This window comes from Sesamum indicum, linkage group LG7 (assembly GCF_000512975.1).
Source record: "Sesamum indicum cultivar Zhongzhi No. 13 linkage group LG7, S_indicum_v1.0, whole genome shotgun sequence".
NCBI lineage: Eukaryota > Viridiplantae > Streptophyta > Magnoliopsida > Lamiales > Pedaliaceae > Sesamum > Sesamum indicum.
Window position 1 is genome coordinate 2,667,325 of NC_026151.1, and position 23,930 is coordinate 2,691,254.

Consider the following 23,930-nt stretch of genomic DNA (forward strand, 5'->3'; position numbering starts at 1 on the left):
ATACAATCATTCCTTCCGAAACAATACTTTGATGATCTTCTATAATTGTTAATAAAAGATCAAAATTGATTGAATTGATAAGTAGGACAAAATAAATATAGGAATTCAGACATTTTGATAAATGAGAAGGTGAGAACTTGAAAAATGAAAAGTTATAAAATCACTCATATATCTTAAAAAATGATTGTATTATAGAATTCCAACAATTTTCAATCCAAACCTGAAAGAGGAAAGAAATTGAAACAGAAAAACAAGCCTCCCTTGATGGTAAAAGGAAGAACCCTAATAAAAGGAGTGAATTTTGCCCCAAATATCCAGAGGACAAAGTTCGCGGGAAGTGGGAACCCTTAAACCCTACAGGGCCTACACACAAACAAATGGCAAATCCAAATCTATCCGAAAACGACTACAGAAGCTTTTTGTGCCCTATTTCTAACAATATTTCAGTTTATTTCTCTCTCGAAGCATGCTAATAACTATACATATATATATATCTTACCCATAAAGTCATTGTTCACCAATTCTAGGATACACCCAAATACACAATCCCTTATCCACTTTTCTTTACCCCCTTTTTGCATTAAATTAAATTGTAAACCGCATTACTAAGTGGTGGGTGGCAGTAGGGTTTTCAATTCAAATGACCCTTTTCAGCTCTCCAATCTAGGGCTTGTTTTTGGCCTCCATCTTGAAACCTTTAGCTCTTCCGCTGATTACCCTTCATTTCTTCCACGTGTTCTGCCTTCCGCCGAGCGGTTTCTTGGATCTCTGGTGGTGGTGGTGGTTTTTGTTTTTTTTTAATTTTTGGGTGGTTGAGTTGGGTTGGCGGGAGATGGAGCCGGTGGACGAGGAGAAGAAAGTGGAGGAGGAGGTGAAGGGTGGGGAGTTGCTTTTCTGCGGCACAACTGCGTGGGATGCAATGGGCCGACGGAGGACCACGCTGGAGGAAAATTTGGTTTCTCCCACGAGGCTGCGCCCGCTTATGGGAGTGGATATTCGCTTTGTTGCCTCTGGTTGCGGTAAATGAGACGAAAAACTGTTGGTTTATTTTCGGGTTTGGTGTTTTTGTTTTCTGCTTTTTATTGCTGTGGTATGTGAAGTTGGAACTTAGTGAGGTCAGGTTTCCTATACTTGTTTTCTTACTTTTAAGGTTTAGTTGCTTTTGATAAATTTGAATGGGTGTGGAAATTTTATGTTGGTGATTTTGTGAAATGTAGTGTCTTGTCACTGTGTGGCGTTGGACGTTGAAGGACGCTGTTATACATGGGGCCGCAATGAGGTATGTTGTGTTCTTTTAGCTGGGATTTTGACTAGCTGACAGTTTGTGCTTCATTTTTATGCATTTGTTTTGTGTTTGTAATGTGTGCAGAAGGGTCAGCTTGGTCACGGGGATAAAGTTCAGCGAGATAGGCCAACAATTGTTTCAGAATTGTCCAAGTTCGTTACCTCTCATCCTGTTATCTTGTTGTTGAAATGAAAATTGATAGGCTTCTAAGTTCTTAGCTTTTGGCGAAATTCCAATGAGGAGAATGTTTGTCTTCTTTTCTTTTTTGTTTTTGAATTATGGAAAACCATGTCTATAATCATGGCCATTATTTTCATCGCCCTCCGTCTTTAGATGCCATGTAGAGTATGTGATTTAGCATGCATTTTAATGTAAGGGGAGAGGTCCATCAGGTGGTGTGTATTTCTAACTATAATTGAATTATGGTCACCCTGGGGAACTGAGGATTCTGTCGCATTTATGCAATTCCCACTAGAACGAGTGCACAAATTTATTCTTGACTACATGTGATGCTCACCATCGTTGGGTTAACTAGCATATGCTTAATTTCAGGTATAAAGTTGTTAGAGCAGGGGCTGGGAGGAGTCATTCTGTGGTAGTGACTGAAGATGGCCTCTCTCTTGCATTTGGTTGGAATAAGCATGGGCAGCTTGGTTCAGGTTCTGTAAAAAATGGTGAGTTCTCTCTCTGAGATTATTCGAAGTTTTCAATTTCAATACTTAATTGCAAGCATTATAGCACCTGATGCAGTTAACTTGTATCAGCATGTCATAGACTGATATGCAAGAAATCTGATTCTGTTATCCTGCATGCATGCGTGCTCTGGATAATGGGTCTTATAGTTTGCTGTTATTAAATAGTTACTGGATCTCTGGTAATTTTGTTGATTAAGAAATTGTTTTCTTTCTAAAACCCTTTGCACTACTGTTTGACAATTCATTGAGTAGCGATTCCTTGCAGTTGGACTGGCTGCATCATTGACCTTTTTCTTTTTCCTTTTTTATCAGTATAGGCCCGTCATGTTTAGAGTGTGAATATACTCAGTAATATTGTTTGTGCATGCAATTGTGGTATTAATATTTGATTGACAGCCTTGCCTTTTGCCCTTTTTGTTGCAGAAGTTGAATTATCTCCAGTTCGTTGTCTAGTTTCTGAAGTCAAAACTGCAGTTTGTGGTGGTGATTTCACCGTGTGGTTGACTTCTATTGAAGGATCTTCTATATTGTATGGTTTTCTGGACTTTGTTGCATATTTTACTTTTGGAAATTTTTAATTAGTGTGGTTATACGTTTTGTTCAGTTCCATCTATTGAAACATTGCTGATTTTATTTTACTTTTTGTTTCAATTTATTTCACATTTCCTAGAACTGCTGGTCTTCCACAGTATGGTCAGCTTGGGCATGGTTCCAACAATGAGGTAGGCTCAAAAGAGTTAAGTTTCTTTATCTATAGTTAATTTGGTTGTTTTTTATTGTTTATTTCACTTATCTCTTGGTTGCTGGAAGTGCCTTCTCCTAAAGATTTGTTAAGAAATTGTTGGTACATGTATTGTACCAAAGTTAACATTTGTGTCTTAGAAAGTAAAATTTCTGGGTGTTATGGTCAATTTTCTGAGTTGGCTTTTCTTGTTTATTTCTGCCACATATGATAAACTTGAGCTTGTAAGTGTGAAGGGAGGTGCTTAACCGAAGACTCTAATGTATGTAAAAAATATGTAATCTTCATATCTGTTGTTTCTTTTGGATAGAGTGGATTACAAATTTAATTATGATCATCCTTTTGGTACTTTTGTGTTCAAATTGTAGCGGTATACATCTTGAAGTTCTACATTCATCATGGAAATAGCTCTGCAGATGAAATTATCTCTGTTTTATGATATATGACATGCCTTGACATAGAAAAATTCCACATTGCTAATTTGCTAGCTTCAGTTAACTTAGGTTTCTTTTTACCCAAGATTGTCATTTGTTTTGTTCTTTTTCATTGGAGTAATAACTAGATTTTCTTTTGATTGGCAGTATAATACCAAAGACAGCTCTGTGAAGCTTGCTTATGAAGCTCAACCTCGCCCTAGGGCTATAGCCTCCCTTTCCGAGAAGACTATAGTAAAAGTTGCTTGTGGAACTAATCATACAGGTTTTTTACAGAACTAATCGAGTTCTGCTTGACGATTCTGATCTTATCCACTAATTATGTTATTGTGTGTTCTGTGAGATAGTTAATTTGTAAGTCCTGTTTGTTTGTTTGATCTCAGTGGCGGTTGATAAGAATGGACATGTTTACACGTAAGTTGCATTCTGTCTGAGTGAAACTTGTGTCTGTTCATTCAGTAATTCCTTGAAAAAGAGTATACCTGATGATCCTTTAATTCAGAACACCTGACTTATTATGTATTTCTTTGTATTTATTTTTCACAATGATTAGGTGGGGCTTTGGTGGTTATGGAAGGTATGCTATTAGTTTCACTCAGTGGTTATGTTCTTGCTTTTTAGCTTTTTTGATGGTCATGGACTTGATTGTTTGGCTGCTGGTGACAGGCTTGGACATAGGGAACAGAAGGATGAATGGACTCCACGGTGTGTTGATGTTTTCACAAGGCATAACGTACTGCCACCTGATGCAGTCGTTTCAGCAGGTTCTGCTAATTCGGCATGTACAGCCGGTAGGACTTGCTACCTTCCAGCATTAGCTTCCTCTGGGATGAATTCTCTTTCTTTATGTTGGATTCTTTTACACTCCTCATTTGGCATTGGTTGCTACCAAATGTTTTTGTAATTTCTATCATGATACAATTGTGTTATGATCCTAATTGCAAGATATGGTAAATGGTTCCTAGATTGGTATGGTACTAATATAGGTTTAATATGGCTTTGTCCTTCCTCTCCTACTTGAACAGCTTTTAGTCATACTAATTGGTACCAGAGCTCTATTTTGCCCCTCCAAGTTGCAATTCTGGTGCTGGCGATGCTGGTATTCACTATTTGAGTGTTCCCTGGGGCTAAGTTAAGCTAGCAGAAGCCAGCCCTCTAGTGTCATGGGTATGGAGCATGGGGAACTGTTGTGATCCTGATTCTAAGATATAAGACTTCATCCCATGTTATTGTATGTTACTTTGAGTTTATATGACCTTGAGAGTTCCCTATAGTACTAATATGGGATCTAGTTCTCATTCCTTACCATTAAGATGATAAGGATTTGATAATTAGTCAGCCTTAGTTTGTTTCCTTGGATCTAACATATTTTCTGCGCCATTTCTCATTATCAGGGTAGACTAGCTAAGAAATACTTCATCACTCTTTGATTAATATGCCTTCACATTTAGTGAGTGATCAGTCTGATTCTAGTTGCACTGGTGCTGGGAATGCAAAATTTTGCTAAACCTTGATGTTCAGTTGAATCTCTCACCCCAAAGATTCTTGCTACGAAGTTCTGAGAAGGTTACTAGACTGGATGGGACATATCACGGGGCCTTGAGACCAAAATCTTTCATTGACTTGACTCTTGTCTTCGCAGGTGGTGGACAGCTTTACATGTGGGGCAAGATTAAGAACAGTGGGGATGATTGGATGTACCCTAAGCCTTTGATGGATTTGAGGTGTTGCTTCTTCCCATCCTTGAATAGTGTTCGGTTTTGTTGTTTGCATGTTTTCACTGATTAAATATAACCAGTTATTGTAAGAACATAAATACAGTGTTTATTTCTATTAGTCTATATGTGCAAAATATAAAATAAACTTTTTTTAAAAAGTGAATGATGAAATGAACCAATTTGGTGTCAGATGTGGAGATCCATTCTAATTATCTCTAGTGATACCAGCATTTTTAACCTTCTCAAAGCTCTGCTCAAAATATGAGAGAAATGGCTTGGAAGAAGGATGAACACACCCCTATCTTTTTACCACACGAACCCCTTCATGCGTTACGTTCTCTGGCTTTAGCTTGGTTTTTTCACATGCCCCTCGAGCCACAAAATAGAAAGAAAGGAAAACTCTATTCGCAACCCAACCCAAAGGCCTCGTTTGCCTTTGACCAGCATTCTTGTAACAATGATGCATAAAGTCAATCAAATTTAGGTGTCCTTTATTCTGTCTTTATGAAAGCATAGAGTCTGTTCACTTTCATATTGCTAATATTGTGTAGGATTTTCTTTTTGTCAAAACATGGAGTGTATTTTTTAGTTTATCATCTGATGAGCTGGCATCTTCTACAGTGGCTGGCATCTACGCTGCATGGATTCAGGCAATATGCACCACTTTGTCGGTGCTGATTCTTCATGCATAAGCTGGGGCCATGCACAATCTGGGGAACTGGGATATGGACCTAATGGACAAAAGTATTTGGTGGTTTTGATATGTTTAGTTTGCATGCCGCATGCACATGCACATGCACATGCACGTTATGCTCCAGAAATACATGCATTTATCTAGAAATATGTAACCATTATATTTCTTAGCCTTGCTTTTGCTCCTGCCTCTTTTCAGATCTTCTGCAATCCCCAAAAAGGTGGACATCCTAGAGGGAATGCATGTAATCAGGTTGGTAATATTTTTACAATATAGACTTACTGTCATTTCTTATAGAGAACTTATTTTGGCTGCAATTCATTGTAGTGTTGCCTGTGGATTTGCCCATTCCTTGGTGGTAGTTGATAGAACAAATATTGCTGATCAACTTGAACAGGTACAGTTTTCTGTAATGAACTTTTCGTGTTTGGCTTAATGAACATGTAATTAAATGCTTAAGTGCTTAACTTTTGTTTGTTTCCTGGCTCTACAATTCCTTCTGATTTTTTCTTGCCCGAGTGTCTTTATTAGTCACATCTAATCTAAGTTAATAAAAGTTCCAGAGGGTATCTGATGTTTTCATGTTTTTCTTGACAGCTTGAAGTACACGACGGTAAAGCTGCCAATGAAGGTATAATAAAGTAGACATGTTCAAAAACCATTTGAAATCTTCACAATGTCAACATTTTGAGTCTCATTTTATAAGTATTCACAGAAATTTGTTGCCTGGTTGAGATATTTTAACTTTTGAGAGTGCACTTGCACAGTTTTGAGTGTATCTTTTACCCAGTAAAAGTACTAGTTTACTGTCTGACTTGGTTTAACAAATGCTGGGTATATAGCACATGATTCTGAATTTCCATGCAGCAGTGGTTGAAGTACCTGATAGTGGACCCGCGGTGGCTGAAAAAACTCCAAAAAAGAGTTCTGTCAAAAAATCTCAAAATTCGAAAAAGAGGAAGAATGTAGAAAGTTCTTCAGAGGATGAGGAAGATAGTGAGTATGACACTGATGATAGTGACGAAATGCTTAATGGTCAGGCTGAACATGGAAGAGGCGCGAAGTCCTCAGGTAAAGGAAGAGGCAAAAATACAGGCAAATCTGCTTCAGGGAGAAAGAGCAATGGTCGTGGGAGGGGACGACCCCCATCACAGACAAAAAGCTCACAGAGTGCTGAAGGAAAAGGATCGGGTAGGAGGGGGAGGCCAAAAAAGTCATGAACATGGTTCGTTTTTATTATAATTTCTTTTTATTGATTAAGTGTGCTATGACTCTTTACATTTCCATTTCCTTTTCCAATTTTTCAGGATGCATTTAAATTTTGAACCCCCTCTGAGTCAAATGTTATCCTGAATTGACGTTATTAACCTTGTATGTCAGAGAAGGGCTGATATTTGACAAGTTCCTGAGTATTTGACTATTCTTTGGCAAAAAATGTTGGAAAAGAAGAAAAAGAGAAAGAAAATCTCTTTCTATCTTGCTTTGTTTGGTAGTTCTCTTTTTAACATTGCGACCCTAAGCCTGTTTCAGACCGCTAGATGTGTGATTCTTTATATTTAGATCTCTTAGTCTGCAATTCTAGAAATCATTTGTTGGATTGGATATGGTTGTTTTTGGGTATTTTTCAGACAGGCTGATTCTGAGCCACCATGACCACTCTCATGTGGGCTTCACACAGATCAATGATGATGATGCGGTTGGCCAGCCAAGAGTATCATCCTCGGCAGGCCAACACTAAATTGTGCATTTTCATATGATGACATTGACATTTTGCTCAATCCTTTTTCCTTGTGCACTTGCCTTTTCTGCATCTGGTTGCCCTATGACTTTCAATTTTTTCCCCAGATTGTAAAAAACCAAGTTAACTTTCATTGAGTTGACGAGCAGATTCTTTTCTTTCTAGGTCACTAAGTTTGACAATGTAATCAATACTTGTAGCAGCAGTTTCCCCTTTCTTTTTGTTTGAGAAACTTTTGCCCTTACGTAATGCTGTTCAAAACCATCAATTCAGCCGACAATGGCCCATCTTTTCTAGTGCATACAATTGTGTCCTCCCATTCTGTTTTAAGGTAGAGAATCTTGTCTTTTCATGTACTTCCACGTATAGTACTTGAACATTCATTTCTGATGGTGATCTCTTCATCGCACGTTGAAATTGGTTGGATTTTCTGTGTACATGTTTCTTAAGGTCCTACTTTCTTTAATTTTGGCTTGTTAAGTAAAAAATTATGTGCTACAACAGCAGGCATCTACCTCTGAGTCTCAACAATGCCTGTGCATGTGAGCACATGGTACAACAATGGAGACATTGACTACCCTCACATGCATTGACCAAATAATCACCTGCAACTATTAAAATTCCCCTCTTGATCAAATGATCAAGTGCCTTTATAGTTTTGTACGTCAGTGATTTTAATCACTACCGTTGTATGATAAGTTAGAAATCAAAAATACCATGCATCATAGATCAGTTGTTGTGAGAAAACAGTGATCCAGGGGCTTGGATTCTGCAGTCTTCAACTCCATTCATTGGTTTCATCTACAGAAAACTTGTCGAGAGATTCAATGGATTCTTGATGAGGTTTTGAGAGGGGCTTCTTGTCACAAATCTATCATAGATTTGCTGTATCTCAACGTACATAACTTCATAAACGATCAATCCCATTAGGTGCTAGGAGAAATTGAGACAGAGATGCTTTTGGACCACTAGATTCTTAATATGTCGAAGTGGGGGATATTGGAGCTCTATGATTATGTATAATACCATGTTTATTGCTATCTTGACGTGTAAAGTTCTTATCCCTTGTTCTTTTCCAGCCATTCCTTTCTTCATGCCATGCCCTCAACCTTGTTCCATTGTCGTAAAGAATACACACACAGACACACACACAACAGGCACGTGTATGTGTGTGCGTGCGCGCACGCATATACTCAATGATATATAAGCATGCTGGTATAAGGGCTAACAATTTCAGAGATGTCATCATCCAAATTTGGGCTCAGCACTTGACATTATTTTGCAGTGGGGAAGAGTGAAATGAACGTTGCATTTTCACTTGTATTTGCTGTAATGATTGGAGCTTTTCTCCATGTGACTGAGGCGCCCACCATTTCTTAAAAGTGTCTGATTTGAGATAATAACTTGCAGCTGTACCTAAAACTATATTCCCGGTTCATTACTTCTACCTACAAGTAATTACTAGACTTTGACATTTGCCCTTCAATACCAGCCTTGAGACTGAGTGCCTTAACAGTAATCACCAGACTTCGAACAAGGGATTATGGCCGAAGCAACGGCCTAAACGTCGCAGAATAATCCAGTCATTTTCACCACGACTTTGATTTCTCAGCAGATTTGATGTCGGGTTTGTTCTAAACGTAGCATGACGATTCCTTTCTCTTTAAAGATTCTTGTTTTGAAACTTTGAGGTAACTACATTAGATGTACCAAATTAATTTGTTTGAAGTAGTCTTTTGCTTTTGAATGTTCTTTCCCACTTTAAGTTAAAATTGTTATAATTTGGCATGGCCAAGAGAACAAAACTTTAGGGGTAATAAAGGGAGTAAAGAGGGTAGCAAAAGTAGGTCATCTATGACAACTCTTTGAAGCAAAAGAAGACAGAGGCTATGACAACTCATAGAATCTCACACCACCACACTTAAACAAATAATAAGTTGTGGAAACCTTATCATTATATGTTGATTATGAGCAAATGTATATGTTTCTTGGCATATTAAGCCATCAACTACACACTTACTCCCACCAAATGCATCTCTCTTTTGCTTTCTTGAACCATAAATTCATACATATTACCCATTTTGATGGGTTGTTGAATGTGTACATGATAATATGCTCTCATGCATAATGATATTGTGAATTGAAAATCCCGATACAGTTCATCGATGTGGTAGTTTAAGTGAAACGAACTGTGTTTTTTAATAGAGGATATTGTTGGATTGAATCAACTTAGCTCGAATTTCCCTATTGCTCCACTTTACATTTGTTTGGGGGCGTTTGTCCGTTTTAACTTTTGGACATTTGTACGAAACTCTTATGATTGTATTTAAAGAGAATTGTTATATTGATCATTCTTTCACTTTCTCTCTCAAAAATAAGTATTAGGATAATATGACAGTTTGTATCTTTCATCAATAGTTATCCGACCAACGGCATTCGATATTAATTGATCGACAGTTTTAATACTAATTCATTATTCTTGGTTTTCTAATTTGTCTTTTCTTAATGGGGGCATAGTCTATTTTTTGTTTCTTATCACTAATCGATGAGATTAGTGTAGAGTATTAATCAAGCAAAGATATTGTTCCAATGGGTGTAGGTCAAAATGGTAGACCAACAAACCTGATCAAATCAACATAATCTTCAATTTCTGATCTCTAATCCTATTTTTCCAATTTCTCTCTCTCTCTCTCTCAGTTGGGTCCAATAGCACTCTCAGCAGCTGCTCTGAAATTGTCACATGGGCCCACAGGGTAAGATAATTATCATCACATCACCACCCCCAAATCGACAACGGTGCATAGAACCTGCAGCAGCAGAGCAGCTCTGACATCGCGTGCGCGCCACAGACCAACAGACACTCCTCACCTTCTTCGCTTCCTATAATTATCGGAAAACACCATACAATGATGTAGCCCATGTGCACTCACAACGTGTCGCCTCCCGATGTCCGACACGTGCCGAGTACCGACAAAGTAGCTGTCAACCCCGTTCCTTAGACTCCGTCCAACGCCGTTCTTCCGTAACTAAAAACACCGTTACCGTTGATGCAATTAATCTTGCTAATAATTCAATCATTAATTCTTTAAATTACCTGTCCTCACATGATCAATATGCTGTGGGGCCCGTTGGTACGGACAAAAAATTCTTATTCAGATCAGAATTAATTGGATCGAACCAACAACGTGATAAATGTAATTATATGTATTATATATTTTCTCACTTTTCTCATGTATTATGATTAACTCAAATTTAATCGGAACGAATCCTAGTTTTTATATAATTTTCGTGAATTACAATGGACTCTTCTTGGATTTATCATAATTACAAATTATTTTTTATTATTTAAAAAATTATAAATACCTCCTTAAAATTAATGATCGTGTAACAAAAATCCTTATAATGAATTGACACGAGAATGTATTTCTCATGACAATCAATTTTAGGGTATTTGTAATTTTTTAAATAACAATAAAATATTTATAATTATGACAAATTTTAGAAGAACTCATACTTTCAAAACTTTTTCGTAAATTCTTATGTGGCAAAATAATTTCAATTATTTAAAGAATAAAATTGCAATTAATGACATTAATTGAAGGGAATAATTGAAGAACGTCAAACAATAATTATTCTACTATTCCTGATAAATATGGTCCCAGCTAGCTTAATTAATAAGATCGCAACGTACGTAAAGTTGTAATTGTCGTATTAGGAATAACATTGAAAATTATTTCATTTCATTATAAATGTATGTATTTATACTTATGAGTTATTTTTCATTGTAATTAAAGTTTCTTTTTTGAATCCCGAAAAAAAATAAAATAAATACTTGTGACATGTTCATATTGTGAATTGATCAATCTCGTGAATGAACTAACTTCACAATCTATTATACATATTTTAAAATTACATTATATATATGGGCAAAAAATAAATAACTAAAGTAAGATGAACATGTCCATCACATGTGACTATTTAAATACTTGAATTATTTTTGTTAATCATTGTTCTTCTTCACAAATAATTAATCCAACTTGCTTAATTGTTTTCTATGTTTACCACAAATAATTTTTTTTTTTTCAATTTTAAGTTTTATTTTCTAATACGTCAAACCTTTAATACAGCTGAAGCTAATTTTATTTAAAATTTATTTTTATCTGAAAAATAAAAGTTATTGCAAAGACGAGATGGAGTCGATGTATAATAAAAGGATTGATTCCGTTATTTATTTATACATGAATTTTCATATTTAATGCATAATTACAATGATTAGTTCCTTTATTACATTATTTAATGAAAAAGAAAAGGAAAAAAAACAAGGACTTGATGAAGAAGCTGGTCCCAACTTTTGTTGAAGTATTAAGACTGATGCATCATTAACAATTTCGAAATCATGAGTTTTAGTTTAATTGAATATGTGGGTGTTTGTTTTATTTTATGTGGACCTTTGTAATTTATTTACAGTCGTATTGATATATTAATTATATTGATATTGTTTACTATTCTTAGTTTGTTGGTGTATTGGTTGAATCGATATAATGTTAAAGAAAAAAAAAATTACAGAAGTATTTTTTTCTTCTCAAACTGATAATAATAATTGGCAATTGATTAAATGAGAAGTGATCATTATTTACAGATAAGGGACATAAAGGGGATTATTACAGCTAATCGTCACCTATTAGTCAATCTATAACATCATTATCTATGAAATTCAAGTTAACATTTTTAGATAATGATAATTTAAGTTAACAGCATTGCATAATGATAACAAATTAACAATGATGTCAAGTGTGATGATTCCTTAGTTGAACTTGTGTAGTTGACCCCCCTCCCCCCCATCCCACCCCAACCTCACCCCCAACCCAAATTACACCATATTTAAATTTGGGGAAAACAGAATTCATTTTTTGTGATATTATAAATGAGCAAATTGTCTTTTTATAGAAAAAAAATTAGCAGTTTATTTATCTGTATTTTTTTAAAAATACAACAATTTATCTCTCTATGTGGTAAATTGCTGTTATTTTTTATATGAGTAATTTGTTTTTTTACAATTCACTTGAAGGTGAATTCCATTAAACCTTTTAAATTTGATCCGGAATTGAATACGGCCCTGCCCTAGCGACCGCTCCTTACCTTTAGTTCTTTTCTTTACCCAAATGAGGGGGCTATCATTGATTCCGACCAGAAAGAGGAGGCTTTCCCGTGGGCTGGAAAGTAGCATCTTTGGCTTGGCTATTCCCCACTACTATGGGGGAGACGGCATTAGCGGTCAAAGCATTGATTCTAAGCCAGTCCAGTCTATTAGCAACTTGCTGGGTGGAATGAGTCAAGCTAGTGGAGCTACCTGCGGCACCCTCTTGTTCTAATCTTCTCGCGGATAGCAGCGGGAGGGAGTGAAGAACTAGCGCGTAAGCCGTTGCGGTATAGGGCCAACGACAGGACACGGGATAGAGGCTAGCTTAGACCAGACTGGTTATGGAATAGGGGGGCTAGCTTAGACCGGGATGGATAGGGTAAAATTCAACCCTGTCGGAGTGCAGTTCCCCATCGGATAATGAGGCCTTCTTAGTTAGAGCTAATAGAGCCGATATTCAGTAATCAGGAGTTCAGTTCTCTACCGGACAATAGGACACGAGTGACCTAATCTTGATATAACACAATCAAGAGACGAATATTGTTCACATAAATAAGCAAAAGCCCGTCAAAGTGGATTGAATTTTTACTTCGTATCATATTGCATATTCTATTTCATCAACATATGTACGTCACGTGTACAAATATGACATAATTTATTTTATTTAAAAAAATATCTTATGCATATGTTATGTATTGTTAAACTGAATAGAAGATGTAATGTGATCTAAAATAGGAAACTCGTTCCTAATTCAACGAGCACATAATAAATAATATTTGTTAAAAGCACATTGGAAGGAGTTTGAATATGTGAACGAATCTCACCAAACTACGTGAGTAAGTTTAAAACCACTCGATCACCATTTTTATAACATAGACACGTAATTGTAAAATACAAAAAATTCGTGAGTACTTCTATAAGTAATGAATTTTGATAAATTTTGTTGGTTAATTAACAAGGGTCCAATTAAAAGTATAATATTTATATTTTTGATAAATTTAAAAAATAATCAAATGACTTAATAGGACCCAAACCTATTAAACTAAAATTATTAGATGTATTGTTTATTGTTCACAAGATGAAGAGGGTATTTGGCCATCTACAATATCTTATAAGATATTATATTTTATTTTAAGATAAGTTTTTTTTAAGTGTTTAGGTAAAAATATTATTACGAAACTTGTACAATATTAATAATAAAAATTTGTACTTACTATGATGAAAATCAAAGAAACTAGTTAAGATTTTGATTATAAGTTAAAAACTCCTTAAAGTTCATTCTTTAAAAGTTTTGTACAATACTTGTCAATATCCTTATGAATGAGATCAAAATACTATACATAGATGGAACTGATTCTCTAAATAAGAATTATTGAACAACGAATATTCGGTTTAGATATTTACGATCAGAAGCACTAAATTCTCTTTCGTCCCCAATGGAGAATGAATGATGGAATGGCAACATGACGTTTAATATTGAATTGCAATACGATCCATTTTGGGAACGTGTCAACCAATTTCTCGACTATATAATGTACTTTATCTATCGAGTGTCAGACAATCATTATATCAGATATTTCTGATTTTCACTCGATTCCCATTAAAAATATATACTTTGGAGCGATGTAAAGACAAAAAATTAATAAAACAGGTTCCTCGTTCATATAAAATTTTAAATAGCTTATGAGTTCACCCAACATCCCCAAGTAAAACAAATATGAAAGTAAGATACTATAAATATAAAAAAAAAAAAAAGAAAAGAAAAGAGAGAGAGATGCTTTTAAAATTTAAAAATAAAAAAGAAGAAAGAAGAAATCCAGGTCAGCGTCTCAACGGATATAATGTGGAAGCATCCAAAAGAAGCTTTGAAGAGGAAACGGAACAGCGGAATCCAAAGCCACGAGTGAACTAGATTTGAGGAGAGATGTTGAGGTCCGCTTTCCCAAACTGCCCCTTTTATCTGGTTCAATTTCCAACAACACACTCTTATTATTACTATTATTATTATTATGGATGTACTTAGCTAGCAAAGCATATGCTGTGTTGTTGTTGTTGTTCTCCTCCATGCTATAGGACAGGGTGGTAGCCTAGACTGAGGAAAAGGGTAAAAAAGAGTATTTTTAGAGAGAGAAACAGTGTGTTTGTGAGTGAGTGAGTGAGGAGTTTGCACGGATTTCTAGACAGAGAAGGAGAAGGTATGGGCAAACCAACTGCATCGTGCTTCAAGATCATCGCCTGTGGCAGCGATTCCGTCGACCACGACGATCTCCAAACTTCGGAAGTATATATCTATAATCTGTTTGTTTGCTTTTTATCTGCTATTCATTTTATTTTTCTTTTTTTTTGGAGATTGGATTTTGCTCGTGTGAAGTTGTGGTTCGAGTTCGAGCTTGTTTATGGAGTCTGAATTTTCTCTTTTTGGAATGTAGGTTTTCGTATTGTTGAATGCATCTGGTTCTGTGGATTATGCTTTGAATTGATTGGATTTGATTTGTTTTTTTTTCTTGGTGAAAATGTTTTGGTATTTTTTTTTATTTTGAACTGTTTGATGCTCAAGTCTGTTACAGGATCAGTGAAAGTGGAGTTATTTGTGTATTGTGAACTGAACTGCAACTTTTTTTTATTCTTCTTTCTTGACTACGTCACTTAAATTTGTTGTGTTTGTCTTCAGGATTAAGTGGAGATTTGTGATGCTGTAGTTGGCAATGCTGGTGTTCAACTAGATCTGTTTGTAATTTTGGTGTTGAAATTAATAGGTGAAATAGAATTCATGATTGTTAAGTGGAATATTGACGAGGTTTCATCTTATCTTTGTTGGTGAATCCTCATAAGTTTGAAGTATCTAGAGATCTGATTTGTTCTTCTCTGAATTGCCTTGCCCTGTTGCAGTCAATGTATAGACCAGGTTCCAGTGAATGCCATTGTATAAGATAATGCAGTTGGAATGAGGACCACTGGCGCATAAGTATGGCATCATTATGATGTGGTTGTTAATGAATATTCTTTTGTTATTGATGGTATGATCACATAATGCAATCGTTTTCGACATGAAATTTTGGCGTAAAGGAAAGCTATTCAGATTGTTTAACTATTTGCCACCTTTTTCATTATATAAACTTTATCATTCATACAAGGTAAGGATTTATTCTTTTTTGTGCTGCCGCTTCATCTAGTTTTTTGTTTCTCTTTTTATGAGCTCAGGCTGTTTCCACTGGAAATTTACACTGGCTTTCCTCATTTTCTGTTTTTTAGTGTGTCTCAGCATATAATGCTTTTAGGGCTGAAGTGAAATTAGTATTGTTCATTAGCGCTGTTGGAGAGACACTCTCATCAGGATTCTGGATATTGATCTTCAAAATTCTTGTTTTGTTTCCACAACATCAAGCTGATTTTCTTCTGCTTCTTGTGCATTTAATTGTTGAGTGGTCACTCAATCAGGACAAGACAGCTGTCTTAAAAATGACACTATAGTTTTGGATATTCTATATTTCTGTACTGTACCAGAATCAATTTGGCATTTAGCGTACAGCTTGTGAATAAGAGGAAAGTAAAAGAAATCTAAACCTTGTTTAAGAAAATATCTTATAGTTTTGGGTTTTCTTGAATCCAGAAGTAATTGATATTTGAAGAAAAAAGTATAAAAAACCTAGCACATATATAGTTACAAGATGTTCTCATGCAGAAGCCAAAAAAAGGACTTATTCAATTTATATTACTTAAGAATTATTGCAAAATGCTTGCTACTCAGATTTATAATTTAAATTGAAATCGTGACTTGAGAGTGCTAGGATTTTGCTTTATTTATATATTCCCAAGCTTACAAGTCATGGAGATGCTTTTCAGGCATCTCATCATCTAAGAGTAGTAAACCTTTGTATAGTATGCTTCATGCATACTGGTTGATGTGTGCAAAAGGGCAACCCTCTATGCCCCCCATATTACTTTGATATATATTCCTGTTGCGTGATTCTATAAAAACTATCAAGACTTATCTTACAAATTTCTACCTAACCGTCACAATTAGAGACAAGATGGTGCTTCACTGCAGCAATGTAGCAATCCTCACATACTCTCATGAAGCTGATGTTTATTAAATGCTGGCTTAAACTGCTTTCATTTTTTCTCTCTTCCTCTTAAATGTCCTTCTCGTGTCTGTAAGTATGAAAATGCATAGGCTTAGGATGCTATTGCAAGGTGAAAGACTTCTTCTTGTCTGTAAGTTATGAAAATGCATAGGCTTAGGTTTATTTTCTTCTTTCGTTCTCATTGTTTATGTTGTTGGTATATGGTACAAAGTTAACACTTGATTCTATATAAGCGTATTTGCAACTTTTTCGGGTAACCAGTAAAAGTTAGTACTAAACAACATGAATAAGAATATAAACCACCTATATTGTGTATATCTTATGCTTTAAGTAAAGTATGCTCTAAAATAAAATTTGTTTCCATAGATACATCTACCTTTGCATTCTGATTGAGTCACTTAAGTGACAGATAGCGACTGCAATCTCATGTCAGAAGGCTCACTAAGCTGATCCATATTTCTAGAAGTCAACTTGGACGACTGTAATTTGACCTGTTTATAGGTTCCTTACTTTTGGCTCCCAGGAATCTATTAATGCAAATTATTTCCTGACAATAATTGGGTTGGAGAAAATATCGATGCAACTAGAAAAGACTCTTACTGCATTGTCCCAGTTATAAATAACTCATTTGCAACATAACTAACGCATTTTCATTCATTTGATAGCATAACGTCACTGTATAGTGGTCTTTCTTATTTGCACGTCAGTCTACTTCATCATAATAAATATGCCACGTGCATACTGCTCTTTTTTTTGTACTTGTCATAAATTGCTGATGTTGTAGCCTTGGTTTAGTTGATGCTGATTTTCATGATATTCACTTGCCTTGTACACCATCTTAGATTGTGAAGTTGCCGCCTAGTTGTGTAGCTAATTTTACTGACAAAACGAGATACACATTAAACTTCCTTTAATTGATGTAGTAAGTCCTGACATAATCTCGCAAGCTGCATTTTGTCGTTTTCCACTTATAGTTTCTCTGCGTGATATTTTCCCTGCGACCGCCAACACCAGCTGATTGTTTATCCCAATAATTTTCTCATACTGTTGTGATGTCACATACCAAATAAGTGTAGTAAAAGGCTTGGCGCAGTCTGAGACCAACATACTTTCAGAGGTCAGGACATTCTGGTTCCATTTAAATCAACTTTTAATTACAAAGACAGGCATTTGTTATGCAATATGAGCACAATTTTACAACTATGCAAAAAGTTTACTATTTCTTGTGGAAAACATTGCCTGCCAAGCTATCCATCTGAAACGGGATCTAGTTGCTAAGATGCCAGCATCTAGTGATGCTTTCAGCTATCTAACTTCAGTTTGTTCATGCATTTGTAGTGATGGCCACTCTTTTATACATGCATCTGATTGAGTATATGTGATCTTGTGAAGCTTTGACTGATCTCTAGATACCGTGATTGAGGTCTCAAAAGCTTACAGTTCAGAGAAATCTCTGTTTCTATCCTTCTTAATGTTATTTGAACTTATTTGCAGAGCAAGGGCTCTAGTGATCGGCGTGGATGGAGTTTCCGGAAGAGGTCTGCGAGACATCGAGTATTGAGTAACAGTGTCATTTCAGAAGCACCTTCATCTGCAAACAAGGAAAACCCAGATTCTACTGCTGTTGACTTCCATGTGCAGCCTGACTTGACTGCTCCAGAGAAGACCCCGGCAGTTCAGTTGGTTGAAGAGAAGACCGAGTTGTCTACCCAACTGAGCTCAAAGTTGTCAGATACCATACCTGACAAAGAGGATGACTGTGGAGCATATGCAACTGTTGATGAGTCCAGTGTTATCATAATTCAGGCGGCCATTAGGGGGTTGTTGGTATGCCTTGATACCATGATTTAGTTTTTATGTTATAAGTTAATCAGCCATAGTTATCCATCATTCTTTTCTATATGTCTCCAGGCTCAGCGGGTGTTATTGAGGCAGAAGAACGTGATCAAATTACAAGCTGCTGTACGTGGACATTTGGTTCGAAGCTATGCTGTTGGAACTCTGCGGTGTGTCCAAGCCATTGTCAAAATGCAAGCTCTTGTTCGAGCACGCCGTGCCCGTCTGCTTGGGGAAGGGTCAGGCGATCTTGTGAAGCAGAGTGAGACCATTGGAAAGGATAATAATGATTTGATAACCCCCTTGGTAACAACATTTAACTTAATTAGCTCATCATTTTCCATTATTCCCTGTTCCCCTTCACATTAAATTATTAGACTTCTTCCAGTGCCATCTTTCATATCTGGGATTTGAATACCTTTTCTTCTCAAAGTGGCTGCCTTATCATTGCATATACTCTGGAACAGGGACCAAATTGTTTGAAGTTGTCTTCCTCGGCAGTTCTTTTTATATAATTTGTGATTCTAATGTCAGACAATCTCTCTGTTCTCAGAGTAAGAAAGAAGCCAAGACAAATGGCACATACGCTTACATTTCCATCGAAAAGCTACTTGGCAATGCTTTTGCTCGTCAGGTAAAATGGATGTGGCTGATGTTCTGATTTAAAGTTCGGTTTTACTTTCATTCCATAGAACAGGTAAAAGTTCATTCAGCCCTTGACATGTTTACTGAATTTTAATGCAAGCTCATGGAATCAACACCGAGGAGCAAACCTATCAATATCAAGTGTGACCCCTTAAGATCCGACTCAGCCTGGAAATGGCTTGAAAGATGGATGTCAGTTTCATCTGTAAGCAATGAAGAGCCACAAGGCTCTGGATCAGCTATTGAGCAGCATAATGAAAATATTGGACATTCTGATGCCAAAGAGGAGATTTTAGCTCCATCTGATTGTTATACTGAGTCAACAGACTTCAAATTTGGTGTGGGTGAGTCAGCCGAAGCATCCCAGGATGATGACAGTTTGATCAATCATGACGCAAACAACTTAGACCTTGATTCATGCAAATCCATATCACCTTCATCCAGTCATTCTAAGCTGCACAACATCGATCAATCAAATGAAAAATTAGATGAAACAGAATCTGTTCTAGTTGAGATCGAAGATACAGATTTGATTGAGAAGGTGGAAGTGGAATCTCTTTCCGAAAAGGAGGAAACAGGAAGTGAACGAGATTTACCTGATATGAAAAAGAATTCCACCGAACAACCTGATACTGAGGCAAAAAAGTTCTCAAGAAAGGCAAGTAATCCTGCTTTCATTGCTGCACAATCAAAATTTGAAGAACTGAGTTCAGCTGGCGCTCCTGCAAAATTAAGCATTTCATCCAGTCATGATCCTGGAGTTGAATCTAGTTTGGAAAACGTTTCATCTTCTAATGATCAACCATTGAGGTCTATAGATATCGGATTAGCTGACAATGCCATTTCCAATGCTTCAGCAATTCAGATTGGTGGTTCTGAATGTGGGACGGAACTTTCCATTTCTTCTACCCTCGATTCACCAGATAGGTCAGAGGCTGGGGTCAATGACATTGAACAGGAAACAAAAGTTCCAGATGAGACTGACCATCATAGAAGTGGAGACAATTTAGAAGTTGAAGCTGATGGGAAGTCCATCACACTGGAAACTGATCCATCATATACTACCACCAATGAGTTGGAGAGAAATGAAAGTATTGCCTCCGCTGCTGCTGAATCTCTTTCTACCATTGCTGCAGACCCACATCAGCTAGAGAACAAGCCAGAAACAGATCCAAGGGACCTGCAGTTGGAGTTGGAATCTGAAGCAAGCCACATGGTAAACAAGTCATCACCTGAAGCCTCTCCTAGAAGCCATATAACTGTCCCTGAATCTCAAGCAACACCTTCTAGCCAAGCGTCTGTCAAACCCAAGAAAAACAAAGGTGCTAAAAGTGACACCAATCGCAAGAATAGGCCTTCATCAGTTGATAAAAAAACCCTTTCGAGTCGTAATCAAGATTCTGCCTCAAGAAGTAGCTTGGAGCAGTTACAGGAGCACAAAAGTGGAAAGAGGAGGAACTCCTTTGGTTCAGCAAAACCTGATCAGAGGGAGCAGGAACCAAGAGATAGCAGTAGCAGTAATTCTCTACCAAGTTACATGCAAGCGACTGAATCTGCTAGAGCCAAAGCTATTGCAAATGGCTCTCCTAGATCTAGTCCAGATGTGCATGAAAAGGATGTCTATTTAAAAAAGAGACATTCCCTACCTGGTACAAATGAAAGGCAAGGATCCCCTCGTATTCAGCGCTCTCTGTCTCAGGCACAGCCAAATGCAGCAAAGGGAAATGGAACCCATTCTCCTCAAGGTATTATCAAAATTTCCTCATTCATTTTTTTTTCCTCTATCAAAGGTTCATATGAATTGATTTTAACACCAGTTGCTCTCATGCTTGAATCTATTTTTATGCTAAATTGCCATGGCTCTAATTAGGGCTGTCAAGGCCCTACACAGGCCCATAGAATTAGGAAAATACCCATACCCCCAGTGAATATTATTAGACCGAGGTCTGGGTCCAAATCCATTAAAAAGTTATAGATTGGATTTGGGTTGGGTCTCTACCCATCAATACCCATAGGGGCTAGGGCTTGGGCCATATATACCCAATTTGAATGTAATAAAAATACTTCTAGTAATTTCTCTCAATTCAATCGGATTATTATCGATTAATCAATCTATATTCAAGTGAACAAATTTCAAGAACTTAAGGCGTCCTAAAATGACTTATTCTGTAATTTTTAATCATGTACATTTTTTAATCAATAATTAATAGAATAATTTGCTATATAAATATATTAATGATGCTAGGTATGTTTTTCAACATGATGATAAGCAATAATGTTTGTTTGAAATGACAAATTGAGGCTTAAAATTTTGTAATTTTAAATTCGATTTCTGATAATACATTGACTTAATATTTTCATATTAGAATATCTTTTAAATGATATAACAAATTGTATGTTCCTTAAAAAATTTCTATTGACAAGAGTTATTTGTAATTTGGGTCTCAATAATCATAAATTTATTGATAATTATTGGTAAAAGGATACGATACTAAGTACTAACCCAATATTTTATTTATTTATTTTTTCTTTTTCCTTAAGTTAATTAGTAATCCAAAATGAAATTGAAGATGAAATTGGCTGCGCATATATCAGCTGATGATTTGGATTTTCGGTCTATCAGCCTTTAAATTGAAAATAAAAAATTAATAAATTTAATGTATATATCGAATTATAATAAATTATTGCTAGCTTGAAATCACAGCTTTCTTTTTTGATAATAGTTTATTTCGATACCCAATATGAGTAGTTCGTCTATTGGCGAATTAGGTCTAAGTAATTTTTGTTAGAATATGTATCTCAGATAGTTTAGTGTTTTGCTTTAATTTAGAATTTTTTTAGTCTTTTTTAAAAGAGACATGGGTCCGGTTCTTACCCTATCCATAACTCAGTGTCTATACAATAACTTTGGGGGTCTAGAGACCCATTGAACGGGTTGGGTAGGATCTGGTATAAGCTAATATAACGGTTCTCTTTTAGGTATAAGCTAATATATTGGATCTCTTTTGGGTATGGCCCTGAGTAAGGGAAGACCCTACCGATTGACAACCCTAGATCTAATGATAAATTTGAAGTGATTACGGAGCCAACAACTTAGAGCTAGACGTTATATAATGTATGTGTGACCTACCCTGATGGAATTGTGGAACTGTCAAATAAATTTCACTTAAGATCATAGTAATTTGTGCGTTCTCTTTTTCCATTTAAGCTAGCAGTATTGATGCATGATAAGACACTAAAAATCATCAGCAAGGTGTCTGATCTGCAGTTTTATGACATTTGAATCATGGGTGCTACTTCCCATATGATGAGGCCCCACTCAACAAACAGAAACAGGGTTCCTGATGCATGCAAAGGAGAGATTGGGGGTATATTATGTATGTGGATTTCTAGATGTTGAAGTATCTCGGTTCATTCTCTTAATGTGTGCGGTTTATGATGCGTTGGAAGTTGCTTATTCATGAAAGATGTATATCATCGAGTTAATTGTATTAATTTTTTGACATTCTGTCTGTATTGATATTTGTTTCAGAACGGAAGTGGCGGCGGTAAACACAAATCTTGCGGCTCACAGCTAAATGATATTTGACTGTCCTAAATTCTGCGTTTCGGCTGCTTTCAGAAGTATGTTGCTTTGTTTGGATGCGGAAACTGAAGAAGCTATCGGTATGGTATTATTTCTGCTGGAGAGATGTAGAGACATTGAGATTGCATGTAAATTACCATCATATTATTATTATTATTATTTCTTCTTACTTTTTCCCCTTTTTCTTCTTCTTTCAATCTATCTGAATGAACTTGTTTCTGTTGAAAAGAGTTTGATTGTATGTCAACTTGTATTTGGCTGCCAATGTTATTTGATTTTGGATGTGTGTCTCATTCTGGCTCAAGATTCCAAGAGGTGTTGGTTTCTGGGTTTCTGCGTTGAGGAGATCTTTTTGACGCTCATTTAGCATGTATTAGATTTTGCATCAATCTTATGGAGATTGCTTTGTACACAATCTAAAAACGATCTTTGATAGTAATTAAGGTAATTTTACCAAATATTAATTCATGATAATTTTGACGTTTTTAATAATTTGAAAAAATCTCATTACTTGGAAACCTTATCTATTTTAAACAAATTCAATAATATTTTGTCCAAACGAAACTCTATGTAATATTCAATCTTCAATACTAGATTCTACCTTCAAAATTAGAGTACTTAACTGATTTGTATTTATCTTGCACAAATTCATATTTGATAACTTAACTTAAAGTCATAAGGCTATGATAATAATTTCAATGTATAAATTTGATAATTTGCTAACGATGGAGAACTAAAGGGGGGTATTTGAAGATTCATATATTATAAGGTGGGCGTTTGATACTACTATGATGATATACGTCACGAGAAAACAAGAATGTATCTGCAACATCTATACGGTGAGAATTTAGTTCGAGAATTAAAATTCGGAATTCAATGTTCATTTATGAATTCAAAACCCTCTCATCTATGACTGTCCCAATTTTATCATAATTTGAATTTATATGTGATATTTATATATTAGGTTCATATTATTACATTATTGGGCGATTAAAATAATTAGGAGTGCTAATGTATATATTAAACAAAATTAAATTTATGTATAATTTTTTTAAAAAAATGGTGGGGCCAGTATGAACAAAATTAATTTATGCAAGATTTTAAAAATGATACAAAAGTTGGGAGGCTAATATATATAATTTGTAATTTTATGGATATTTAAAAAAAAAAATTACAAAACTTGTTTGTTGCTGTCCCCGTTTGCACCTTATCCATTCATAGTGAGATTTTCATGAACTTGGCGTTAAGCGTCCAACCTCAACAACAAACACAAAATATGGCGGGTTGCCCCATTTCCATTTGGTCTAAAAGTAGGTTACGGAAAGATGATAT

General features: G+C 35.8%; 2 protein-coding genes across 4 annotated transcripts; both read left to right on the forward strand.

The window, feature by feature from the left end:
• LOC105166010 (protein RCC2 homolog) lies at positions 354-7,170 on the forward strand. Of its 3 annotated transcripts, XM_011085197.2 has the most exons (17): positions 354-1,019; positions 1,218-1,279; positions 1,370-1,437; positions 1,838-1,959; positions 2,404-2,509; positions 2,651-2,702; positions 3,304-3,421; positions 3,540-3,570; positions 3,710-3,733; positions 3,823-3,947; positions 4,799-4,880; positions 5,496-5,618; positions 5,767-5,820; positions 5,896-5,965; positions 6,166-6,199; positions 6,436-6,793; positions 6,876-7,170. In XM_011085197.2, the coding sequence occupies exons 1-16, from the start codon at positions 833-835 to the stop codon at positions 6,786-6,788; spliced, it is 1,611 nt and encodes a 536-aa protein (XP_011083499.1). In that variant the 5' UTR covers positions 354-832; the 3' UTR covers positions 6,789-6,793; positions 6,876-7,170. The 3 variants fall into 3 exon arrangements, with proteins under 3 accessions (XP_011083499.1, XP_011083498.1, XP_011083500.1); XM_011085196.2 differs by having other exon boundaries at positions 355-1,019; positions 6,436-7,170; XM_011085198.2 differs by having other exon boundaries at positions 358-1,019; positions 6,439-7,170.
• LOC105166011 (protein IQ-DOMAIN 32) lies at positions 14,329-22,891 on the forward strand. Its single transcript, XM_011085199.2, has 6 exons — positions 14,329-14,727; positions 18,026-18,358; positions 18,443-18,673; positions 18,921-19,001; positions 19,113-20,757; positions 22,545-22,891. Exons 1-6 carry the CDS (start codon positions 14,644-14,646, stop codon positions 22,562-22,564), a joined length of 2,394 nt encoding a protein of 797 aa, XP_011083501.1. The 5' UTR covers positions 14,329-14,643; the 3' UTR covers positions 22,565-22,891.